Source organism: Somniosus microcephalus, chromosome 1 (assembly GCF_052327205.1).
Source record: "Somniosus microcephalus isolate GS21.2 chromosome 1, FLI_Smic_1.0, whole genome shotgun sequence".
Lineage (NCBI taxonomy): Eukaryota > Metazoa > Chordata > Chondrichthyes > Squaliformes > Somniosidae > Somniosus > Somniosus microcephalus.
The window spans coordinates 84,466,276-84,486,316 of record NC_140987.1 but is presented as its reverse complement, the minus strand read 5'-3'; the positions used below and the strand labels follow the sequence as shown (position 1 = coordinate 84,486,316).

The window sequence follows — 20,041 nt, the reverse complement described above, 5'->3', positions numbered from 1 at the left end:
AAGCAAGATCAACCCTCCCCTTTAAGAACTGTCCGGTGCCATTGTGTCTGTGTTCCATTGCTGACTGACATCACATGAGCTTCGCCAGCGCTCTGAGGTTATCGCCTCGCTCCTCGGCCTTTGCGCCTTAAGACAGGTGTGAAGCGCCTGATTTAGCGCTCCAATCACCTCCAGGGGCGAATAAAGCCAAGTTTGCAGTCAGAGGCGATAATTAGCGCCAGGCGCTAAACTTTGCGCACGGCCAATAATGGCGCCCCAAACGGGCCGATACTGAATTTTTCCCACCATGTGTCTTCATGGGATTTTTAAATGAGATTGCCCAATTAGTGGCAAATTGTGAGTAATTTTGTGCCATTAGCTTCACCCCACCTGGAAATGAATTCTAATGGATAAATTCATTCACTTAAGTTTAGCCGACGTTAAGAAACAGGGACTTTCAACCCATCACATTAGGCTGGATTAGAACCCAGGTTTCAGTGGTTAGAGGTTTTAACTAACTGTACTAACTCTGTTTCCTAAGAGAGTACTCAGTTGAGGTTGGAAAAGGCTGCATGTTAAAAGCATAGTAGGTGACTTGGATCGGAAGGCAAATATACCCAGTCCCTATCTAAAAGCATTTAATTAGGATTAAGAGCTGCTACCAGAAAAACATGGTGAGAATTCTTTTCCCCAATGTAGACAAATCTGAAAAATTAAAGTGGTAACCGAATTTTTGTTTTGGTTCTTTTATGATTTTATTTTCATGTAAACAATTTAGATTTTTCTTTAAAAGTTTCTATCCAGACTCTCTCAGCTGGCAGACAGTATCCAGAAATAAGATGATCAAGTTCTTGCCAAAGTTGAAAATATATTTTCAAGAGACTAAAACTAAAGGGGTAATTTTAACCTAACTCGATGGGCAGGAAATGGGCGGGTTCAGGTTGGATGCCCGTTTTACACCCCACTTGATTTTACTCTCCCCTGATTTCATTGGAAAGTAAAGTTGGGCGGCTGACGCAAACCCATCCATAATTGCCCGGAATATGAATTCCAGCAAAACAGTCGGTCACGCACGGTATTGATGGTGTGTCTAAAATGCCATCATCCTTCAAGGAACTGCAATGTGTACTTGGACTGTACTGGCAAAGAACGTGGGGAAAATTAATTTTTGAACATGTTCCCGTATATATTATTAAGAAACCCTTTTGAATAAATAAAGTGCAAGATGACGTTTATAAACAAATAGATTAAGCAGACACTTCTGAATAGTGGACACCAAAATAGGAAGTCCGATTATCCCTACCCTAATGTTTTCAGGAATGGAGTGTTCATTGAAATACTGAATTAGGACAAAAATCTCATGTTTTCATTTACTCCTTTTATAAAAAGTCATCAAAACAAATTTACTTCAAATGAAAACCAGCCAGCTAATCATGTAAAACGTGTGCTAATGATACAAAGTACCAAAATATTTCCAAATTGCTGAGAAGGGGTATGCAAATAGAGCAATGCAATACAATCGGCACTTAAGCGATACTAAGGTGCGATTCCTCACACAAGAATGCCCAGCCTCTGCAAAAACTGCAGGCTGCTAAGTGAAGCACTATGGGAAAGATTGCTGGAGCCATTTTAATGGTGTCAAAGAAACATGCAAAGAAAAGCTCACTACGAACAAGATGGCCCTGCATGCTACAGAAGAAAGATCAGTACACAAAAAGACCTTCACTCCTGCTTAAGCCATGACAGCTGAGCTGGTTTCTCCTGAATCTATCAACGGTGTGAATGAAATGGAGGCAGATGAGTTGGAAGTTGGTAAGTACTAAGTTCTCAGATATTTAGTCATCTGAAGTATCCCAACATGCCCCATCCAAGCCATTTTATCTTAAATTATTAATACTAGACATTTGTAATGTAAATATACAGCTAGTTAAGTACATAATTTTAACAATTAACTACACAGTTCTAAAATATACACTGTAGCATGCCAGCTGTAGTCATTTAATGACAAAAATTACATATACTGTACGCTGTATTGATTGCTTTGTTATTCACCAGTCCAATCTGAGGCTTGAAATTTTAACACACTCTATCCTTTCCATGTAGGTTGAGCTATCCATCAAGCACGAGGCATCTGTTTCTCCACTGGCAAGCCAGAGACATCACTGGGAAGACCGGTCTCAGCCTGATCAAGATATCTAGGGTCTCTAATAATTAGGATTAGTGAGTTGTTGCCACCAGGAATGGGCACTTTCACTGCCTCTGAAGCCTTTTTTTGCAAAACTCTAGTAGTTGGGTAGCAAATCCTGCTACACATAGTATAGGAATTCACAGAATGTTGGAATGTGCCAAATCACTTGTCCTATCAATAACTGGGCAGTCTTATTACACCTCCAATTGATCGACCCAAAGAGAAATGTCAAGAAATCCAAGCCTGACAGTCTTCCAAAAAGCCAATTATCCAAGATGAAAAGCAGCTTGAAAGAAAAAAATAAAGTCCTCATTCACAATATCTAAGTGGAGATCCAGTGTTTCCAAAACATAAGAGTTTGCTCATGTGCTAGTTAATTTTGATGACCTACGTGCCATGATCAAGTTTGTAATTCTAAGTCACCTGGGCCTGAAGGTTGAGGCCTCTATTCCCCATCTCCAACACAGCTAATTCAGTTACCCAGACAAATTTCATAGAGGATGTGATTTTTTCAGATCCTGGCAGCCCACACTTCTCCTCCATCTCTCTCAGCTAGGTAACCTTACAAGACTCTAGGAAGATGAAAGTCACTTCTGCACTATGGGCTGTTGAGCACACAGCTGAGAAACCTGGCCAGGAATGTCCTTGGAGCTCCTCCCACTTCGCTGATATAACGTCACCAGAAGTGCAGCAGAAACTCCGTTTACACGCATAAGCAAGGCTTCCGCTGCACTTCCATCAAATTATGGCAGTGGAGCGAGAGCAGCTCCGAGGAAATTCCTGGCCAGACATTTAGAGGCAGCCACTTGTTTCAACATCTAGAAGCAAAGCCAGCTCAATTGGATCCAGCAAAACTTACTTTTGATTATAACAGCCAGAGGCAGGGGTTGCCCAGTAGATATTACAAAGAAAATGATCTGCACCTCCCAGAGGAAGAATAAAATGTGAGGAGCTGAAGACATTATTATGCTGCGTTTTTATAGATGTTTATGGGCTTGAGACAAATGATCATTGGTGTTTTATACCCCTAAGCATCACATTATATCAATGTTAGCCCAATGCTTACCCTTACAACAGAGCATAGACAGTCTCACACAATCAGAAGAAGCATCCTCACAATCCCATAGACACAGTGGAAAATGCTAGTTCTGTGGAGGAAAAAACAAATTTGAGGGAAACTACTGTTTGCAAATGATTTGTAAACAGTGTTGTAAACATAATGTTGGATTAAAGTTGTGAATGAGTCCCATAATGTGCAAGAGATTCATTGCTCCAGTATAATTATTAAGGTAGATCAGTGCTTAGTTAAGTGCTGTTGAACTAACTTAGCCCTGAGTTATCTGGCTCTCTTAGGTGGTGGGTTCCATCTGCACCCAAGTCGAGCTTTCTGTAAGTAATTTAATCAACCTATGAAAAATTCTATTCTAATTATTTAATGAATGTCTGTTATGCACAACACATTAGGCCACAAAGACATTTTCTGAGTGTTGTGGTGCAGACACTTTAAGCTATGCCAGGTGACCTCCCTAAAATAATCCAAGGCCCAGAAAATCGGGCACACCTGTTTTTGGGCGCCTTACCTGCACAGTGTTAACAGCCTGCACTCAAATGGGGAGATTTGAGGAGCCCAGGTTTTGGGCCTCGGACCTCATCATAATGTAAATAGCGTTGCGGTGGGAGCCCGCACAGGTTAGTGCTCCTATCTCCAGGTAAGTGATTTGGGTGGTTGTTTTGGAGGGGGTGGGGGGGGTGGTCAGGGATCAGGTAGGAAGATCACCAACCTCGGGCGTATTGTTGTTGCGGGTTGGGGTGGGTCAGGTTGTCAGGGATCAGGTAGGAAGATCACCGACCTCGGGCGTATTGTTGGGGTGGGTCAGGTTGTCGGGGATCGGGTAGGAAGATCACAGACCTCGGGCGTATTGTTGGGGGTGGGGTGGGGGGTCAGGGATCAGGTAGGAAGATCACAGACCTCAGGTATGGTGTTGTTGGGGGTGGGGGGTCAGGGATCAGATAGGAAGATCACAGACCTCAGGCGTATTGTTGTTGGGGGTGGGGTGGGGTGGGGGGTCAGGGATCAGGTAGGAAGATTACAGACCTCAGGCGTATTGTTGGGGGGAGGAGGATGCGGGGGGGGGTCAGGTTGTCGGGGATTGGGTAGGAAGATCACCGTCCGCAGGAGTACTGTTGAGAGGTCGCAAGTACTGTCGGGGTGGGGTGGGGGTAGGAGGCCAGGGCCAGGGGGAGATCAGGGTGGCCAGGAGGTTGGAGTCGGGAGTGAGGTCGGAGATCTCGGGACCGGGAACGGCAGTGATTACGGCAAGTAATTTGTTTACTTGGTATTTAGCGTTGGTTTTCCCGAAGGCACTCAGCACTAGTGCTGGCTGCCCCAGAGCAAACCAAAGTTGCAGCAGGGACCAGAGCAGGTGTTGGGCCCCTTATTTGCATATGCAAATGGCCTAATGCCTGCTTCAGACGTGGGTAAAGGACGCCTCTTGTTAGTCCTTTACCAAGATGCCGTCCGGCACGATTCGTGGCAGGAGTGTGCGCACGCACGTTGGACGCCATTTTGGTCCCCAAACCGCATCCATAGTGCCCAAGCAAAGGGCGCTACCAATCCCAATTTTGCGCAGCTAGTGTATTAATGCCTGCTTATGCATTTTTTAACTTCAGATGTCTGTGGATTAAAAACAAGAGCTGAAACCCACTTAAGGCAAACAAAATAAACTCTTGCACTATATACAGTACTGGCAAAAGGAAATTACTAATTCAACCACATTGTTTGATTGCCCAATAGTGCTACCGTAATGTGAGATACAATTCAGTAATTTAAAATGCATTTTGCATGCAAGGCACTGCAAATTCAGTATCATGGCTTTTTCATTTTACAGTTATTAGTGCAAGTGCTATCTATGTAATAAAATGGAAAGTATAATTATTTAAGCATAATGTCTAATCCAGATACTGAATTCAATATTTTAAATCATGAACAGAAAGGTCCCAGATTCAATCCACAGTTCGTGCTGAATTATCTGATTTTAACATAGGAACAGGATTAGGTCATTCAGCCCCTTGACCCTGTTCTGACATTCATTTAGATTGTGGCTAATCTGTACCTCGGCTCCATTTACGCACCCTTGCTCCATATCCCTTGATACCCTTAACTGGGGGCTGTAATAGGAACAACAGGCCTGACCATCTGAAATAGAAACAGAAAATGCTGGGAATACTTAGCATGTCAGGCAGCATCTGTGGAGAGGGAAACAGAGTTAATATTTCAGGTTGATGACCTTTTATCAGACCTGGAAAAAGTTAGAGATGTAACAGATTTTAAGCAGGTGCAGAGGCAGGGAAAGGGGGGGCGGGGAGGAAAGAACAAATACATCTTCCCTTCCCCTCCAATTTCAGCACTCCGAAGGGACCATTCCCTCTGCGACATCCTGGTCCACTCCTCAATCACCCCTAACACCCCCTCCCCTTCCCACGGCATCTTCCCGGGCAAGCACAGGAGATGCAACACGCACGTTGGACGCCATTTTGGTCCACAAAACCGCATCCGTAGTGCCCAAACAACGGGCACTCCTCCCTTCCCACTGTCCAGGGCCCTAAACACTCCTTCCAGGTGGAACAGCGATTTACTTGTACTTCTTGCAAATTAGCATACTGTATTCGCTACGCGAGATGTGGTCTACTCTACACTGGGGAGACTGAACGCAGATTGGGTGACCGCTTTGCGGAACACCTCCGTTCAGTCCGTAAGCGTGATCCCGAGCTTCCAGTCACTTGGCACTTTAATTCTCCACTCCACTTCCTCTCTGACCTCGGCCTCATACACTGTTCCAACGAAGCTCAACGTATGCTTGAGGACAGCACCTCATCTTTCTATTAGGCACTTTACAGCCTTCTGGACTCATCATAGAGTTCAACAATTTCAGACCATAACCTCTGCCCCTATTTTTTCACATGGCAGCTGTTGATGTTTCTGCCATTTCCATTTACACCTCTTCTAGACTCATCTTTTTTGTTTCTTTACTTGTCCTATTACCATCTCCTTTTGTACTATCATCCTTTTGTCTCTTAATCTCTCCTGCCTGCCACCCTATCACATTGGAGGTGGTGGAAATGGCGAAGGATGACCCGTTGAATGTGGAGGCTGGTGGGGTGAAAGGTGAGGACAAGGGGAACCCTATCGTGGTTCTGGGAGGGAGGGGAAGGGGTGAGAGCAGAAGTGCGGGAAATGGAATGGACATGGTTGAGGGCCGTGTCAACCACGGTAGAGGGGAATCCTCGGTTGAGGAAAAAGGAAGACATATCGGAAGCACAAGCATGGAAGGTGGTGTCGTCAGAACGGATGTGACGGAGATGGAGCAACTGGGAGAATGGAAGATAGTCCTTGCAGGAAGTGGGTGGGAGGAAGTGTAGTCCAGGTAGCTGTGGGAGTCAGTGGGCTTATAGTGGATGTTTGTCGACAGCCTATCTCCTTCTTCGACTTCTGTCACCATTTCTGGGAAGAGTTGGAGATGGACCATGTGAAGGTGATGGAAGGGTGAAAAGGTCCGTCAATCTGGCTGGCTGTCAGGAGGGAAACCTATTGAAAAAATTTAAGATGTCCTGCCATTTAAATGCGGCAGGACTTGTGGGAAACCCATGCTTCCGGGTTTCTCTTCTGGAAATCCTCCCCTGCTCTCTTCCCAGCTCTGAGTAAATATCTGGTCCTTGCTGTCCAGGGTCACACGTGAAGAATAGACACTTAAATGAGGTGGGAGAACATTGCCAGTGCTTGGACCACATTCCAGTGTTAATAACCATCTTCAGGGAAGGAATAAGGAGAGAAAATCAGAGAAACGCCAAGTCTACCATTCCCACTTGCTCCAATTTTATATAAGAATTCTGTTCCAAGCATAATGTTTAGTAAAACATTTGTTACATATTTATTAGAATTCAACAGCATTCAAAACACTATAGTAGAAACTAAGGTCTTGTCCAATAGTCCATTAAAACATTCTTTTTACTAAGATTATGTTCATGAACTGTTGTAGGGAACTACCTTGTTACCTCCTTGTTTTAACATTAATTGCACTAATCTACTGGTTAACACTAATTGTAGAATATGAAGTCCATGCTTCTTGACTAATTTGCACAGTTTTCCCTATAAACAACATGTTAATAAGTTAGTGTTTCTTGTCTGATATGCTAAAGGCATCAGGTTGGTTTGATCAGTTTAGCGAAGAGAGGCTATAATTTGTTGTCTTCACCTCTTGCATCAACTCTGGATTTTTGGGGCTTTGTTTTGTAAATAATAGCTTTAATCACCAGATTTTTTAAACAGAACTATATGTGAAAGAAGTCCACCTACTTATTCTACCAAATAGCTTGGATTTTACTTCTAAATGGAGAGCTTTCATCAACATCAATACTAACAGACTTTGCAGTGACAAAAGAATTCCCAGCTCAGAAGAGGTAAGGGTACTCTGAGCATAAACACAAACATTTCAAACATCATTGTCCAGTGTCAGGGTAACAGGGGAGCCAGAAGGAGGTTTTTAAAAGGGATGTATGAGTCAACACTACCTCACAAATAACAACATGCCCTTGGATCAGACATCAAAACACTGGAGGGCCATGTTGAGTTTTGCAGACTAATAAGGATGGATCATCACTTATGTATGATGAAATTCATCAATCCAATACACTTTCACATTAATGGCAGCCCCTTTTCCTCAAGCAATATACTTAAACTGAGGTAAATGTTGCATCACGATGCATTATTTAACTCTACCATGAAGTGCTAAAAGACAAACTGCCCCTTATAGATCTTGCATATACTTCTACATAGCCATCATGGCAGTCCATAGGACATTGATCAGTTTCCAAATGCTGGGCATCTATCACCAGTGTGTGGTGCTAAGCTCCTGGGCCTTTTATAACAAAGATTTTCAACAAATGCCGGTCAGTGGTGGAATCCTTCTTTTGTCTTATTTAAATGTTATTTGAATGATTGATTACTAATGCAACACACTCACATTGTTGCAGAAAGTAACTTTGGGGGTGGGGTGGTGTGGTGGAGTTATTCCATTTTCCTTCCTTGTCGCACACAAGTTAGAAGTAAAATGTAGATTCTAAACATATGGATGTACAAATGTTTCATTGCTATGTAGCAAGATCTAATCTGGTTTAACTTTCTGTTTTATAGAAACAAAACATGGGGGAAACAATTACAAAATAAAATGAAAAACTTGTTAGTGGAATTGACTCACTGTCATCAGTTAAAATTGAACAATCTCCTTGGTAAAATGAAATATCACTTAACGAAAGCTGCAGCTAAATTGCGGACTAATTTTAAGTGCATTGTCCTAACATGTAATGCACCACCAGTATGATATTTGAACTTTCACAAATTATATCTCTAAACTTAAGAATGCAGTTTGGAAAAATAGTTTGTGCTGAAATCCTGGAGTGGGGCTTAAACCTACAACCATCCAACTCAGTCAAGAATGCTACCAGCCAAACCAAGCTGATAGCATAGATCTGGATTAAGGAAGGAATTCTTGTGTCTGAGTGATTTAGGGGTGGGTAGTTTTCTCTGAATGCATTTTTACAGCATAATGGCTTGAATACTCAGCAAAGAAACAAAACAGAAATAGCTGTAGTGATCAACAATTTTTTTAGTTTTTACATTTAATTGAGTTTTTTATACAATATTTTTGAATGGAACAGCACTCGCTACTTTTGGATTATCTGGTGTAAAAATAATTGTTTTTCTCCTTGTTTTAATTGATAAGATATAAAATTTGCAGCCATTAATAAAAGAAACAATTGGAGACTGTGTGGGTTGTTTTATAGGTTGTCGGAAGGGGATGGTCATGTACTGTTGAAGAATAACAGGCCTAACAATTTTTTCTGAGGCTGGCTTTTCATTATTATACATAGTCTGTTCAGGGAGCTTAATGTGATGAATGTAATCTGCTCCTCTGTTACATAGTAGACTTGACTTTGGAAGGATTTCTTTTTTTTTTATGGGGCTGTTATTTTTATTAGTATATACAAAATCTCAAAACAAAAATAATTTGATTAATACAAGAGCCTTAAAATAGATGAATTAATTTAAATCATTGCATTGAATAAAATAAATTATAAACTTGATTGTTCTTTTGGAAGGTAGGCTCTGGGAAAATACCAATTGAGCTGAAGACAAAAATCTGCATATTTTAGAAAATCATTGGATAACAAATCATTTTCTACATACTATAAATGTTTATGAATGATGTACTTGTAAAAAGAACACAGTTTTGCTATGGTATAAATTGATTTTGTTTAAGATGATCATCTATTTTCCTAATTTGAATATTGATGAATCTGTTGCAGCAATATTCCAAATTTCATATTTTAGCATTCACCGCTGATCTTAAATCCTCTGACTGATTTTTGAAGCACATCACTTAAGTGTGTGCCTTCTTAAATTGCATTCTGCTGCTTCCTGATTTTTAATCTCTTTTTTTGCTTTTGCTCATTTGTCCTTTTTTTACTGTGATGTTGTAGAACTTGGAGCATATGGAAAACTAAAATATTATGACTCAATGACTGAAGAAGGTAAGAACTTCAACATCTTTCTCTGTTACATTATCTGTAAAGTCATGAACATACACATTCTCTATTACAATAAAAAATCATTTTAACAATGTATATGTCTCATTGTTTCATTTAACATCTTTCCCTGATCTTCACTACATCTTTATGTATATGTTGTTTTGTTTGTTTCTGTGCTATTGAGCTTGTGTACTGCTGTAGCAAATGTAAAATGTGGTGATGTTTAAAATATTTTAATGTGACATGGGACTGTTGTTGTTTTTCTTGTGTAAAAGTGTTTCAATCACTTCCTATACCTCACTTCTTCCTTGTTTTCAATTGAACTCCATTCCTCAATAAAAGTAACCTCCACCTTCTTAGCTCTGTGATTAGGTAATTTTGCAATTCTATGTTTGTGTATCAGGTTGACCAATAAAACGTGATCTTCCTCACCTGTAACCAAAACAGCTGGCTTGTAAACTGGAGGCAACTCGCTCAAGGTTTTGATGCTGTTGAAATGCCATTTTGTGTCTCGATTGACTGATCAGTTCAGGTTCCAATATGGTGTGATCCCATTTGATGTACTTCAGTGAAGAGATCTGCCACATCCATGTTTTGGATATTGCATTCACCTCTAGAATATGGGTATGAATTGAGTCCAGAACAATGAGATGAAGGTCTCTTCTGTCTGCTGGCTGTCAGTGCCCAACCTAAAGTGAGATTGTGAGATTTCAATCCAGCTCCTAGTCAGTGCAAATGTACAAAACAAAATTGCTCATCAATCTGTACCAGCTGGCATCAAATTAGCAGCCTTGCTCAAACAGGTCATATGGTTTGGGAAATATGTGTCACATGTAGTGAGGGGTGCTCTTCTGAGGTTCAGGTTAAAGTACATTAATGGGGAGCCATAGCCTGAATTTAATAGTACTTGTTGCTGACCTTTAGGTGTGTAAAGTTTAAAAAGAAGTGTCCATTGCCCAAAATTGGCAGCCTTCTTTTGATGAGTTCAAAGTTCATTTACATCAAGCAAAATGCTTTAGTTTTAACTCCCTAGATGGTACCTTTTTGACTGAAATAAGATCAACTGTAATAGTAAGTTTGATCTGACAATTTTTGGTATACAGTTGACTAACCGATTTAATATGATCATTTGCCATTTACAGGATTGGGACGGGGCAGATGCATTTCTATGCAAATACATTGCTTAGAATTTCTATTTTTACTCATTCTACCATACCTTCCTCCACAGTCTCCTCTTTAACTGGGAAGATAGGAATGCGCACTGGACTCTGTTCGTTTATTCTTCCTATGCAGGACACTTCCTACATTGTGCCTAAGTCGGAAATGTGAAAAGTTTAGCAACAGTGTTATTTATGTGAATGGGTGTCCCCGAGGTTTGATGGTAATTGTGTTTCAGAACTAACTTCATCGTAATCTCACCCTGGCAACCTCTCTCCACACCAATCCATTAACTTTCCTAAAGCTAGGAGAGCAAATAAGCAACCTCTCTACAACTGTGCAGCCAGCATTTCCTCATTCGCCTGCCTGTAAATTGGTATCTTTGAGCTGGGTGTCATAGGTGGCGTTGCTTAGCTGGAAACTAAACATCCTCGTCCTACTTATTACAGAAAGGTTGGGATATCAGGACCTGCCCAGTTTAATGAGTTATAACTAGGATGGGAGTTGTATTTTTGATTTTACATTTTGCCCTGCTTTTTGGCTCACCTGTGAAAGAGTTGACTGCTCTGAATCTGTAACCCTGGAGAAAAGAAGTGATGGTGTTTAATAATTGTCCCTCCAGGCTGATACCCATGGAGCACTTGAGAGTTTCCCAAAGTTTAAAAATAGCATATGGGGAGAAAATGGTCTCTGTCACGCCTGATTGCTGGGCAAAAAATAGGAGACGGGCGAAGGAAAAGATTTCTGGGTGTGATCACCTGCACCTGATTCCCCCAGAAGTGCACCAGCTGCCAAACTGACAGCTGGAGACTTCCAAGTGCCTGAGGCACCTGCCTAATGTTTATTTTAGGACCCCAAAGCCAAATTCTGCAAAACCTGGGCAAGCATACGCCACTCAATTTTTCCAGGTCTACAACAGCCTAACCACAGGTGAGTTTTCATTTTCCTCCTAGTTCAGAGCAATACTGAATACTGCAGGTCCACTGCCAGCCTGTGCTGGCTCCACCTCCAGGAATGTTCCTGGGCCCCGGCTGGCAAGCTGCATTGAGACACCCGATTAACGTCCACAGCTCACGGGTATTATGTAGATGAGGCTCAAGGTCCAATTTACAGATGAACCTTTTCATCTTCAGCTCGTATTGCAGGTGTGTCGTCCACTTCACTCCAGTTTTCAGTGCAAGACGAATTTCCCAATCACCATCATAGATTACTAAATTTACTTCTGTATTTAGAAGATATTCTATGGGTGTGGGCTGTAATATAAACCCATTTCTACTACTGTGCTGCACTGAAACCACACAAGACACAGTTATCGATTGACTTGCAAGCAGCTTTGCAAGTGGAAATACTTTCACACAGTCTCCCTTTCCATAAGCTGTATAATACTTTGTTTCTACTGCAGATATTTTGATAATTTTCATTAGTTATAATGAAGTCTGTTACGAGGATCCTTTAGTAATCCCCTTCATATCACGTGAGCTGCCTTTCAGTTCTCCAGAAGTAAGCAATGGCCACCATCTTGGCAGTGTCATTTAGTGTAGAATTAATAAACAAAAATGAGGAATAAGTAACAATTCTAATAGTGCTATGTTTTCTTTATTTACTTATTACAAAGTTGGTTAAAATTGGATTGACTTTCTGAATATTTTAACAATTTAGGTAAATTTAAAAATTGCACAATTATAACCTTGCTGGTACAGAATTTTTGCTGTTATATCCCAATAACTTGATAAATATCACAAAACGAGTTTAAAATTTTCTCTCTCAATTCCTTGCCTCCTTGATGCATGAAGAAGGCAATTATAAATCAGGATTGCAGAGTAGTGGTCTTGCCAGCACGACTACTCCAGCAGTAGCTGCAACCCTTTATCTCAGCACCTGTGCGAGTTTTGTTGTGTGCATGCTACCTTTCATTCTGTACAGAATGGGTTTCACTCGAGTACGAAGATACAAACCTGCAGCTGCTGTGACACTGTTGAGATTACAATATAACAGAGTAAAGAGTCAAACCGGTAGAAATGTAAACCAGCTTGGACACTGCTGAAGCACCAATGGGAGTGGGAGCAAGAGGAATGTTAAGGTTACAGTCCTGCAATCATCAACTTTGCCTAAATTGTTAAAAATCTGTAGACATAAGAATTTCACACAGCTAGAAGTCCAAATTTTCTGCGTGGCAAATACATTTTGCGGTCGGCGGCAAAGGAACGGCATTCGCTGTTCATTAGGCCTGCAGCTGCCCACAGATTTTCATGGGCTTTTGAGCTGCAACTTGCAGTATTCAGGGAGCCTTTCTAGCATGGTTCCCTCTACAGGGGATCTGTGGCGTCTGTGAGCAGGACAAGTAACATCGTGGCTCTTCAACCAGTCAAATTGAAGAATCCTCACTGAGACACACAGGCCAGAATTTTGCTGGCGCTCAGAGGGTGGGTTTGGAGGTGGGTCCGTTGTCAAAATCAAAGATTGACAGCAGGTCATGATCGCGTTGTCAACCCGCCACCATGTCAGTTTCACAAGTGTCGGGTCTGTCTGCGTTTTACAAACCCGACACCAAGCAGCGGGTGAGCCAAGTCAGATACTTAAGAGCTTGTTAAAAGGTACTTAAACACCATTTACTTACATTTTACCAGCTTTTTCATGAGGTTCCCGGCGCTCGGGAGTCACGTCAGGTAAGTAGGTTGGGCTGTCAATGACTCTCCATTCCTCTAAATAGTTGACAGCTGCAAAAGTGGTATAAAAGCTACCATTTCACAGCTGTTCACTTTCCAATCAGAGAAGCTGGAGCCTTCAGGATTTGGAATATACTTTTCAGCTTTATGCAGTTTGGAAGTGTTTGGAGTAAACTCTCTATCCACTGTCACCTCCTTGGAGCAACCTCTCTCACCATTGACAGATCGCTTCTGTCATCTGAAGTTCACCTGCCATCTATTCCAGCAGCATCAGTACCCTTGGGGAAAAAATCTCCCCTTGGTCCTCAGAATCCCACCACGATCAGCATCACCAGGCACACCTGCATCACCAACAACAACACCAACCTGCTCCACAATCACCTGATGCTGCAAAGGACACAGGGCATTAGCACCCAACCACATTGCTGCCAGGGATGGCCTCACCATGGCCAGATTTACTTCACTTGATGCTGTACACCCTGGCTGCCACATGATGTGCCAGGTTGGCACCGCCCCACAACAACACCATAAAGCATACCTACAATGCCCAAGCCATTCCTTTCACACTCATCACCATTACAGTGGGTAACGTTATGTCTCACCATTCACAGCAACTCACTAAGCCACTTCCAAAGGTGCGCACAAATCTGTCCAAGAAGGCAAAGTGTGGAAAATAAAGATTTCAATGTTTGGCAGCGCATTAACAAACTTTACATGAACATTGGCGAAAACACCCAAGTGCCTATCCTTGTGTGTTGTTAGTTGGTATGATTGGACAAGGATGAGGGTGAGTGTGTGGGATGGCTAGTGAGATGGGGATGTGATGATGTAGATATAGAGAGGGATGGGTGGAGGTGCAAGGTAAGTTGGTGTGAGTAAGGATGTGCAGGAGTAGAGTAGGGAAGGCAGAGTGATGGGGATGTGATGAGTGGCACAGCAGGATGAGGTTGAGTGTGGCTTTGCAGTAACATTTCGTGATCTACTGAGATCATTGAAAGGTTTGCACCACTGCAGCCTGGTCCTCCTGATGACATCCCTGCTTGTGTCCTCCTGTGCAATGTGCAACCAGGCTGCGTTGGTCTTCTGGGAGGTCTCTTCCGTCCATTGGAAGGGAAGACCACCTCCCTGCATGCTGTGACTCCCTCCATAAGCATATGGAGGGAGTCATGGAAGAGCCTGGGTGCAGCCGTGCACCTTTGTGCAGTGCTTGACAGTGTTTGCAGCACCTCAATGCTGCAGCACATTGACAGCACAACTGTCAAAATGAATATGGACATCAAATAATGTCATCAGACCCACTCCCTTTTAATTGGCCACGCACCTTGCAGGGCGGGCTTAACAAGCCGAATCATCGGAAAATTCTTCTCTCAGAGCGGGAGCAGGGTCACAACCCGCCATCTAACTCAGCCGCACTGAGCCCGCCTCGGTAGGCGAAATTGCGGTCGCAGAGTCTAAACCAGGAAGTATAAATTAGAATATTTAATTAGTTGTAAAATCATGTACATAAAACAAAATAGAGAGAGAAAGAAAGAAAGATGGGATTAAGAGAAAGAGAGATAAGAGACAAAGAAAAAGTAAATCTCCAAAAATAATTCAATTCTGAAGGAATGAGACTCCACACTTGTAAAATTAAAATTTCAGTCCCAGAGGCTGTTTGGCAATAATTATGACTTATCACGCCGTTAAAAATTAACTTACACCTGAATGTACCTAACTCTGACCTGTTTAGTGGGTAAGTACAGCAAGTTTGAGCCTTTACATGGATTTCAATGCCAAGTCTCTCGGCAGGGTACCAGTGTACTGCAGCTTGTGGGGAAGCAGGGCAAATCGGACAGCAACTTCTGGATTTCCATGTTTAACTGCACATGTGTGGCCTCCAGAAGTTGCTGTCCAATTTACTCCATAAATAATGGTGAACGCTGATAGCCTCACTGTTGTTCTTAACACAAAATCCAGGTCGTTATATCTAATACTGTAGAGAAATGGCTATTTGCTGGTTGCTTAAGGATTTGTAAGAAAGGGATTTGTAAGCAAGTAGTTACAATCCCTGCAATTGTTAACATTATCTCTGTGCAAATATGGAATATTTTTCAAAATGTATTCACCCCATTTATAGCATAATGTAGTTCTCTAAATGTGGAACTGCGAATACAAAATTAATTGAGTCAAAGATAATCAGCGAAACAGATTAAAGTTTACAATTTATTGGGTATAATTTAAAAAGAAAATGTTATGAATGGTTTTAGTTTTGATTCTAACATTTAAATATTTCTGCATAGCACTTGCTTGAAGGTATTCTTATGAGAGTTTAGTTTTCCAATTACTATTTCAGAATGCTATCCTTATTCTGCATTTAGGTTTCTGCACTATCTCAAAGGCCATATGTGTCTACAAAGCTGGATGGGAATGTAAGTTGTGAGGAGGATGCAAAGAGGCTTCAAGGGAATATAGACAAGTGAGTGGGCAAGAACCTGGCAAATGGAATATAATGTGGAGAAATGTGAAGTTACCCACTTTGGTAGGAAAAATAGAAAAGCAGAGTATTTTTTAAATGGTGAGAGATTGGGAAATGTTGGTGTTCAGAGGGACCTGGGTGTCCTTGTACACAAATCACTGAAAGTTAACATGCAGGTACAGCAAGAAATTCGGAAAGCAAATGGTATGTTGGCCTTTATTACAAGAGGATTTGAGTATTGGAGTAAAGACGTCTTACTGCAATTATATAGGGCCCTGGTGAGACCACACCTGGAGTATTGTGTACAGTTTTGGTCTCCTTCCCTAAGGAAGGATATATATTTGCCATAGAGGGTGTGCAACGAAGGTTCACCAGACTGATTTCTGGAATGGGGGGATCGTCCTATGAGGAAAGATTGAGTAGACTCAGCCTGTATTCACTAGAGTTTAGAAGAATGAGAGGTGATCTCATTGACGCATACAAAATTCTTACAGGGCTTGACAGGGTAGATGCAGGGGGGATGTTTCCCCTGGCTGCGGAGTCTAGAATCAGGGGTCACAGTCTCAGAATAAGGCATCGGCCATTTAGGACTGAGATGAGACATTTCTTCACTGAGAGCAGTGGATCTTTACCCCGGATAGTGCAGGAAAGTGGAGTTGAGGTAGAAGATCAGCCATGATCTTATTGAATGGCGGAGCAGGCTCGAGGGGCCAAATGGCCTGCTCTTATGTTCTTATGTGCTCTGTGGTTAACCTTATGAATCCTCTATACAATCTCTCTCAGCTGTCTGACAGTGTTTCTCCCCCATTCTCTGTCCTGAACCATTTCTGAAATTATTTTTCCTAATTGCATACAATGGTTTTGTCTGCCTGTAATGTAAGCTGCAGACTGGAGCTGTCACAAGTAGTAAACAATGCTGTTTAGCTATTCAGCTTATTTGGTCAAATATTCAGACCGTTAATATGCTGTTCATAAACACAAGCAATTCTAGTGTATGATGATTGAGAAAATTCTTGCTTTTTTTTATTCATTCAAGGAATGTGAGCATCTCTGGCAATGCCCGCATTTATTGTCCATCTCTAATTGCCCTTGAGAAGGTGGTGGTGAGCAGTCGTCTTGAACCGCTGCAGTCTGGGTGGCGAAGGTACTCCCACAGTGCTGTTAGGTAGGGAGTTTCAGGATTTTGACTCTGCGACAATGAAGGAAAGGTATATTTCCACGTTTGGAGGGGAGCTTGCAGGTGGTGATGGTGTTCCCATGCGCTTGCTGCCCTTGTCCTTCTAGGTAGTAGAGGTTGCAGGCTTGGAAGGTCCATTAATTTCTAATGTCCAATAAAAACATTTTAAAATGATCTGTCACAATAGCATTGAACTTTCCCATAGATTTGACTTTTATGCTTTTTAATACCTTAATTAATGTCTTTACTTCAAGGCTGTAGCTACTGTCAAAAGCCTGGGTTTGCATTTGATAGTTTTCCCATGACTCTTGCTCTGTGCTTGCATTTCCGTAGGTGCTGCAGTCTTGAGTGTGTGCAGAGAACATAATTTCTCAAAGTATCAGGATGTTTCTCTCCATGTACAACTTGAAGATTGTCTCTTCCCTCATGCTGTAACAGAATTTGAGTTCATTTCTTTTCCCAACTAATTTCAAAATCTGCTAGAGAATGAATTATAACCGCTTTATGCAGGTTAAGTTTCACATTCTCAAACTACTTTCTAGCCCTTAATTTTTACTAAACTGAGAGCTTCTGTGCCAGCACCTGCTGATAGTGAGTCCGCCTCCTTGCAGTACAGTGAAAAAAAATTGAAGCCGATTTTTCTTGGCTCTCCACTGGCCTAGCGCTAAGCAGGAGCAGTGCATTGCACCTGTCAAGGACTGAGTGCATCAAATTCCTATCACAGTATACATAACATGATGCCGGCAGGGCTACTCGGGTAGGTCCTGGGAGGGAGGAGGAAATCAGGAGAGGGAGGGGGGGGCGATTGGGTGGGTGCAGAGCAGGGTCTTCGGGATTGCTGTGGTACCGGTTAGGAGTACTCGTGCGTTCAGGTCAGACCAATTTCAGGAAGAGGTCCTTCAATAGGCATTAAGCCCTTCATTAACATATTCAAGCAGCCTATTGGTTGGATACCTGTTTTAGCCGTTCGCCTGGGATGCCTTAAAAATGGGTCCTACAAATTTAGGAGTGGGGCCTACACCACAGATTGGCCACAGTCTGTCCCACTACTAAATTGGTATGCTTTGCGCCAGTTTTACACCTGAATAACGGGTACAACGCATATCAATTTCTATTCCACTCCCCTCCAAAATTTCTCCAGTCATTCCTCATAAATCAGACCCTTGACACTAAGGATTGTGTGTCTTCGCTGCATTGCCTTCAGTGCTTGAATGTCTCGCTTGTTTCTCAGCCACCAGTACTGGACACAGTACTCAAGGTGTAGTCTGACCAGAACACTCTACAGTTTGATTACAACTTTGACTTCTTGTTTTGATTATGGAGTTCGGAATTCTATTGGCTTTGTTGATTGCTGCTCTGCATTGGTTGGATGTATTGAGCGTTGCGTCTACTAAGACTCCAAGATCTCTTTCAACTCCACCTTTACCTATTTCAGCAACATTGCAGTATGCTTTTCCTCGCAATGTGCAATGCTTTATATTTGTTTGCATTATATTTCATCTGCTATGGTTCGACCCACTCATATTTTGTTTAAATCATTCTATAATTTCTAGCCTTTGATTCCACTGCTCCTCTCAGTTTGGTAGCGTCTGCAAATTTGATCAATTTGCATTGAGTTTGTGAATCCAAGTCATTGATGTCAATTAAAATCAGTAGTGGTTGCAATATTGAACCCTAGGGCAACCTACTTAGTACTTCCCCATCCTGATATAACTTCTCTAACTAGTATATTGCTTTCTAACCTTCAGCCATTTCCAAATTTTACTCTGCATCCCCACAGCTTTAAGCTTAACTAGTAACCTTTCCTGTGAGACTTTACCAAAAGCCTTTTTGAGGTCAAAGTACACAGCACTGTCGGGTTTCCTACAGTCAATTTGGGTTGTCATTTCTCTGAAGAAATGAAGGAGGTTGGTCAAGTAGGATCTTTGCTGTCTAAAGCCACATTGACTGCTGCTTACTAGGTTATTGTTGTACAGATAATCCTCAAGTTTACTCATAATCAAGTCTATTATTTTAAACAGAATTGAAGTAAGACTAATGAGTCTGTAGTTTCCAGAGTCTGTTTTGTTTTGATTATGGGCACCACATTAGTCTGCTTTCAGTCGACTGGTATCTCCCCAGTGTCCATTGAATCCCTCATCATGAGAGTTATTGCTTTGCAAACCTCCTTCCTAGTTTCTCTCAACACTCTGGGGTAACCCAGGAGTATTTGATTTAAGTCCTTTGAGCTCCTTTAGGACTTCCATCTAATTTTACATTGAAGTCCTAAAATTTGCATTGGTACTCTATTTTTTGGGGAGGGCATGTTGTTCACATCCTTCCTTGTGAATACTTTGAAGAAGTAATTATTTAGAACATTTACTATCTTGCTAAAGCCTTTTAATATTCCCACCTCCTCTTTGATGGTCCTCTTGCTGTTTTAATAAAGAATTTTTTTACTGTTACCTTTTGCTTCTGCATTGCTATTTTCCTAGGTCTCTCATCAAACTTATGCCTTGTTTTGGCATGATCCTATATTCATCCCAATGAATGTCTTCCTCTTTTTCCCTGCAAGATTTATAGAGGTTATTTTTCCTTTTTATGTACTTTTAATTTGCTAATTCATTTAGGCTCATACTTGTTTAGTCTGTGTTTGGGTATGTAGTTGTCATTGATATAAATTAGAATGATATTCTGTCCCAGTCCACTGCTGCTGCATTCCTGGCTGCTGGCCTTGAATGCTTCGAGCAATGCAGTGACATTAGGCAGCCATATGACATTGCTGTTGCTAGTCAATAGGAAAGCTTCTGGAGAACAGCAATCGGAAGACTCCAAGATCTGAAGATCCAATGAGT

General features: G+C 41.8%; 1 protein-coding gene across 6 annotated transcripts in view; it reads left to right on the top strand.

Moving 5' to 3' along the window:
* LOC147124215 (sodium/potassium/calcium exchanger 2-like) overlaps positions 1 to 20,041 on the top strand; it is a 295,035-nt gene that overhangs the window by 193,796 nt on the left and 81,198 nt on the right. For 5 of the 6 annotated variants that reach the window (XM_085983958.1, XM_085983952.1, XM_085983947.1 and 2 more), the window contains one exon: positions 9,704 to 9,754. The exons of the other annotated variant lie outside the window; for it this stretch is intronic. In XM_085983958.1, coding sequence (XP_085840084.1) covers positions 9,704 to 9,754 — 51 coding nt within the window. The remainder of the gene's footprint in view (positions 1 to 9,703; positions 9,755 to 20,041) is intronic. 6 annotated transcript variants of the gene reach the window in all.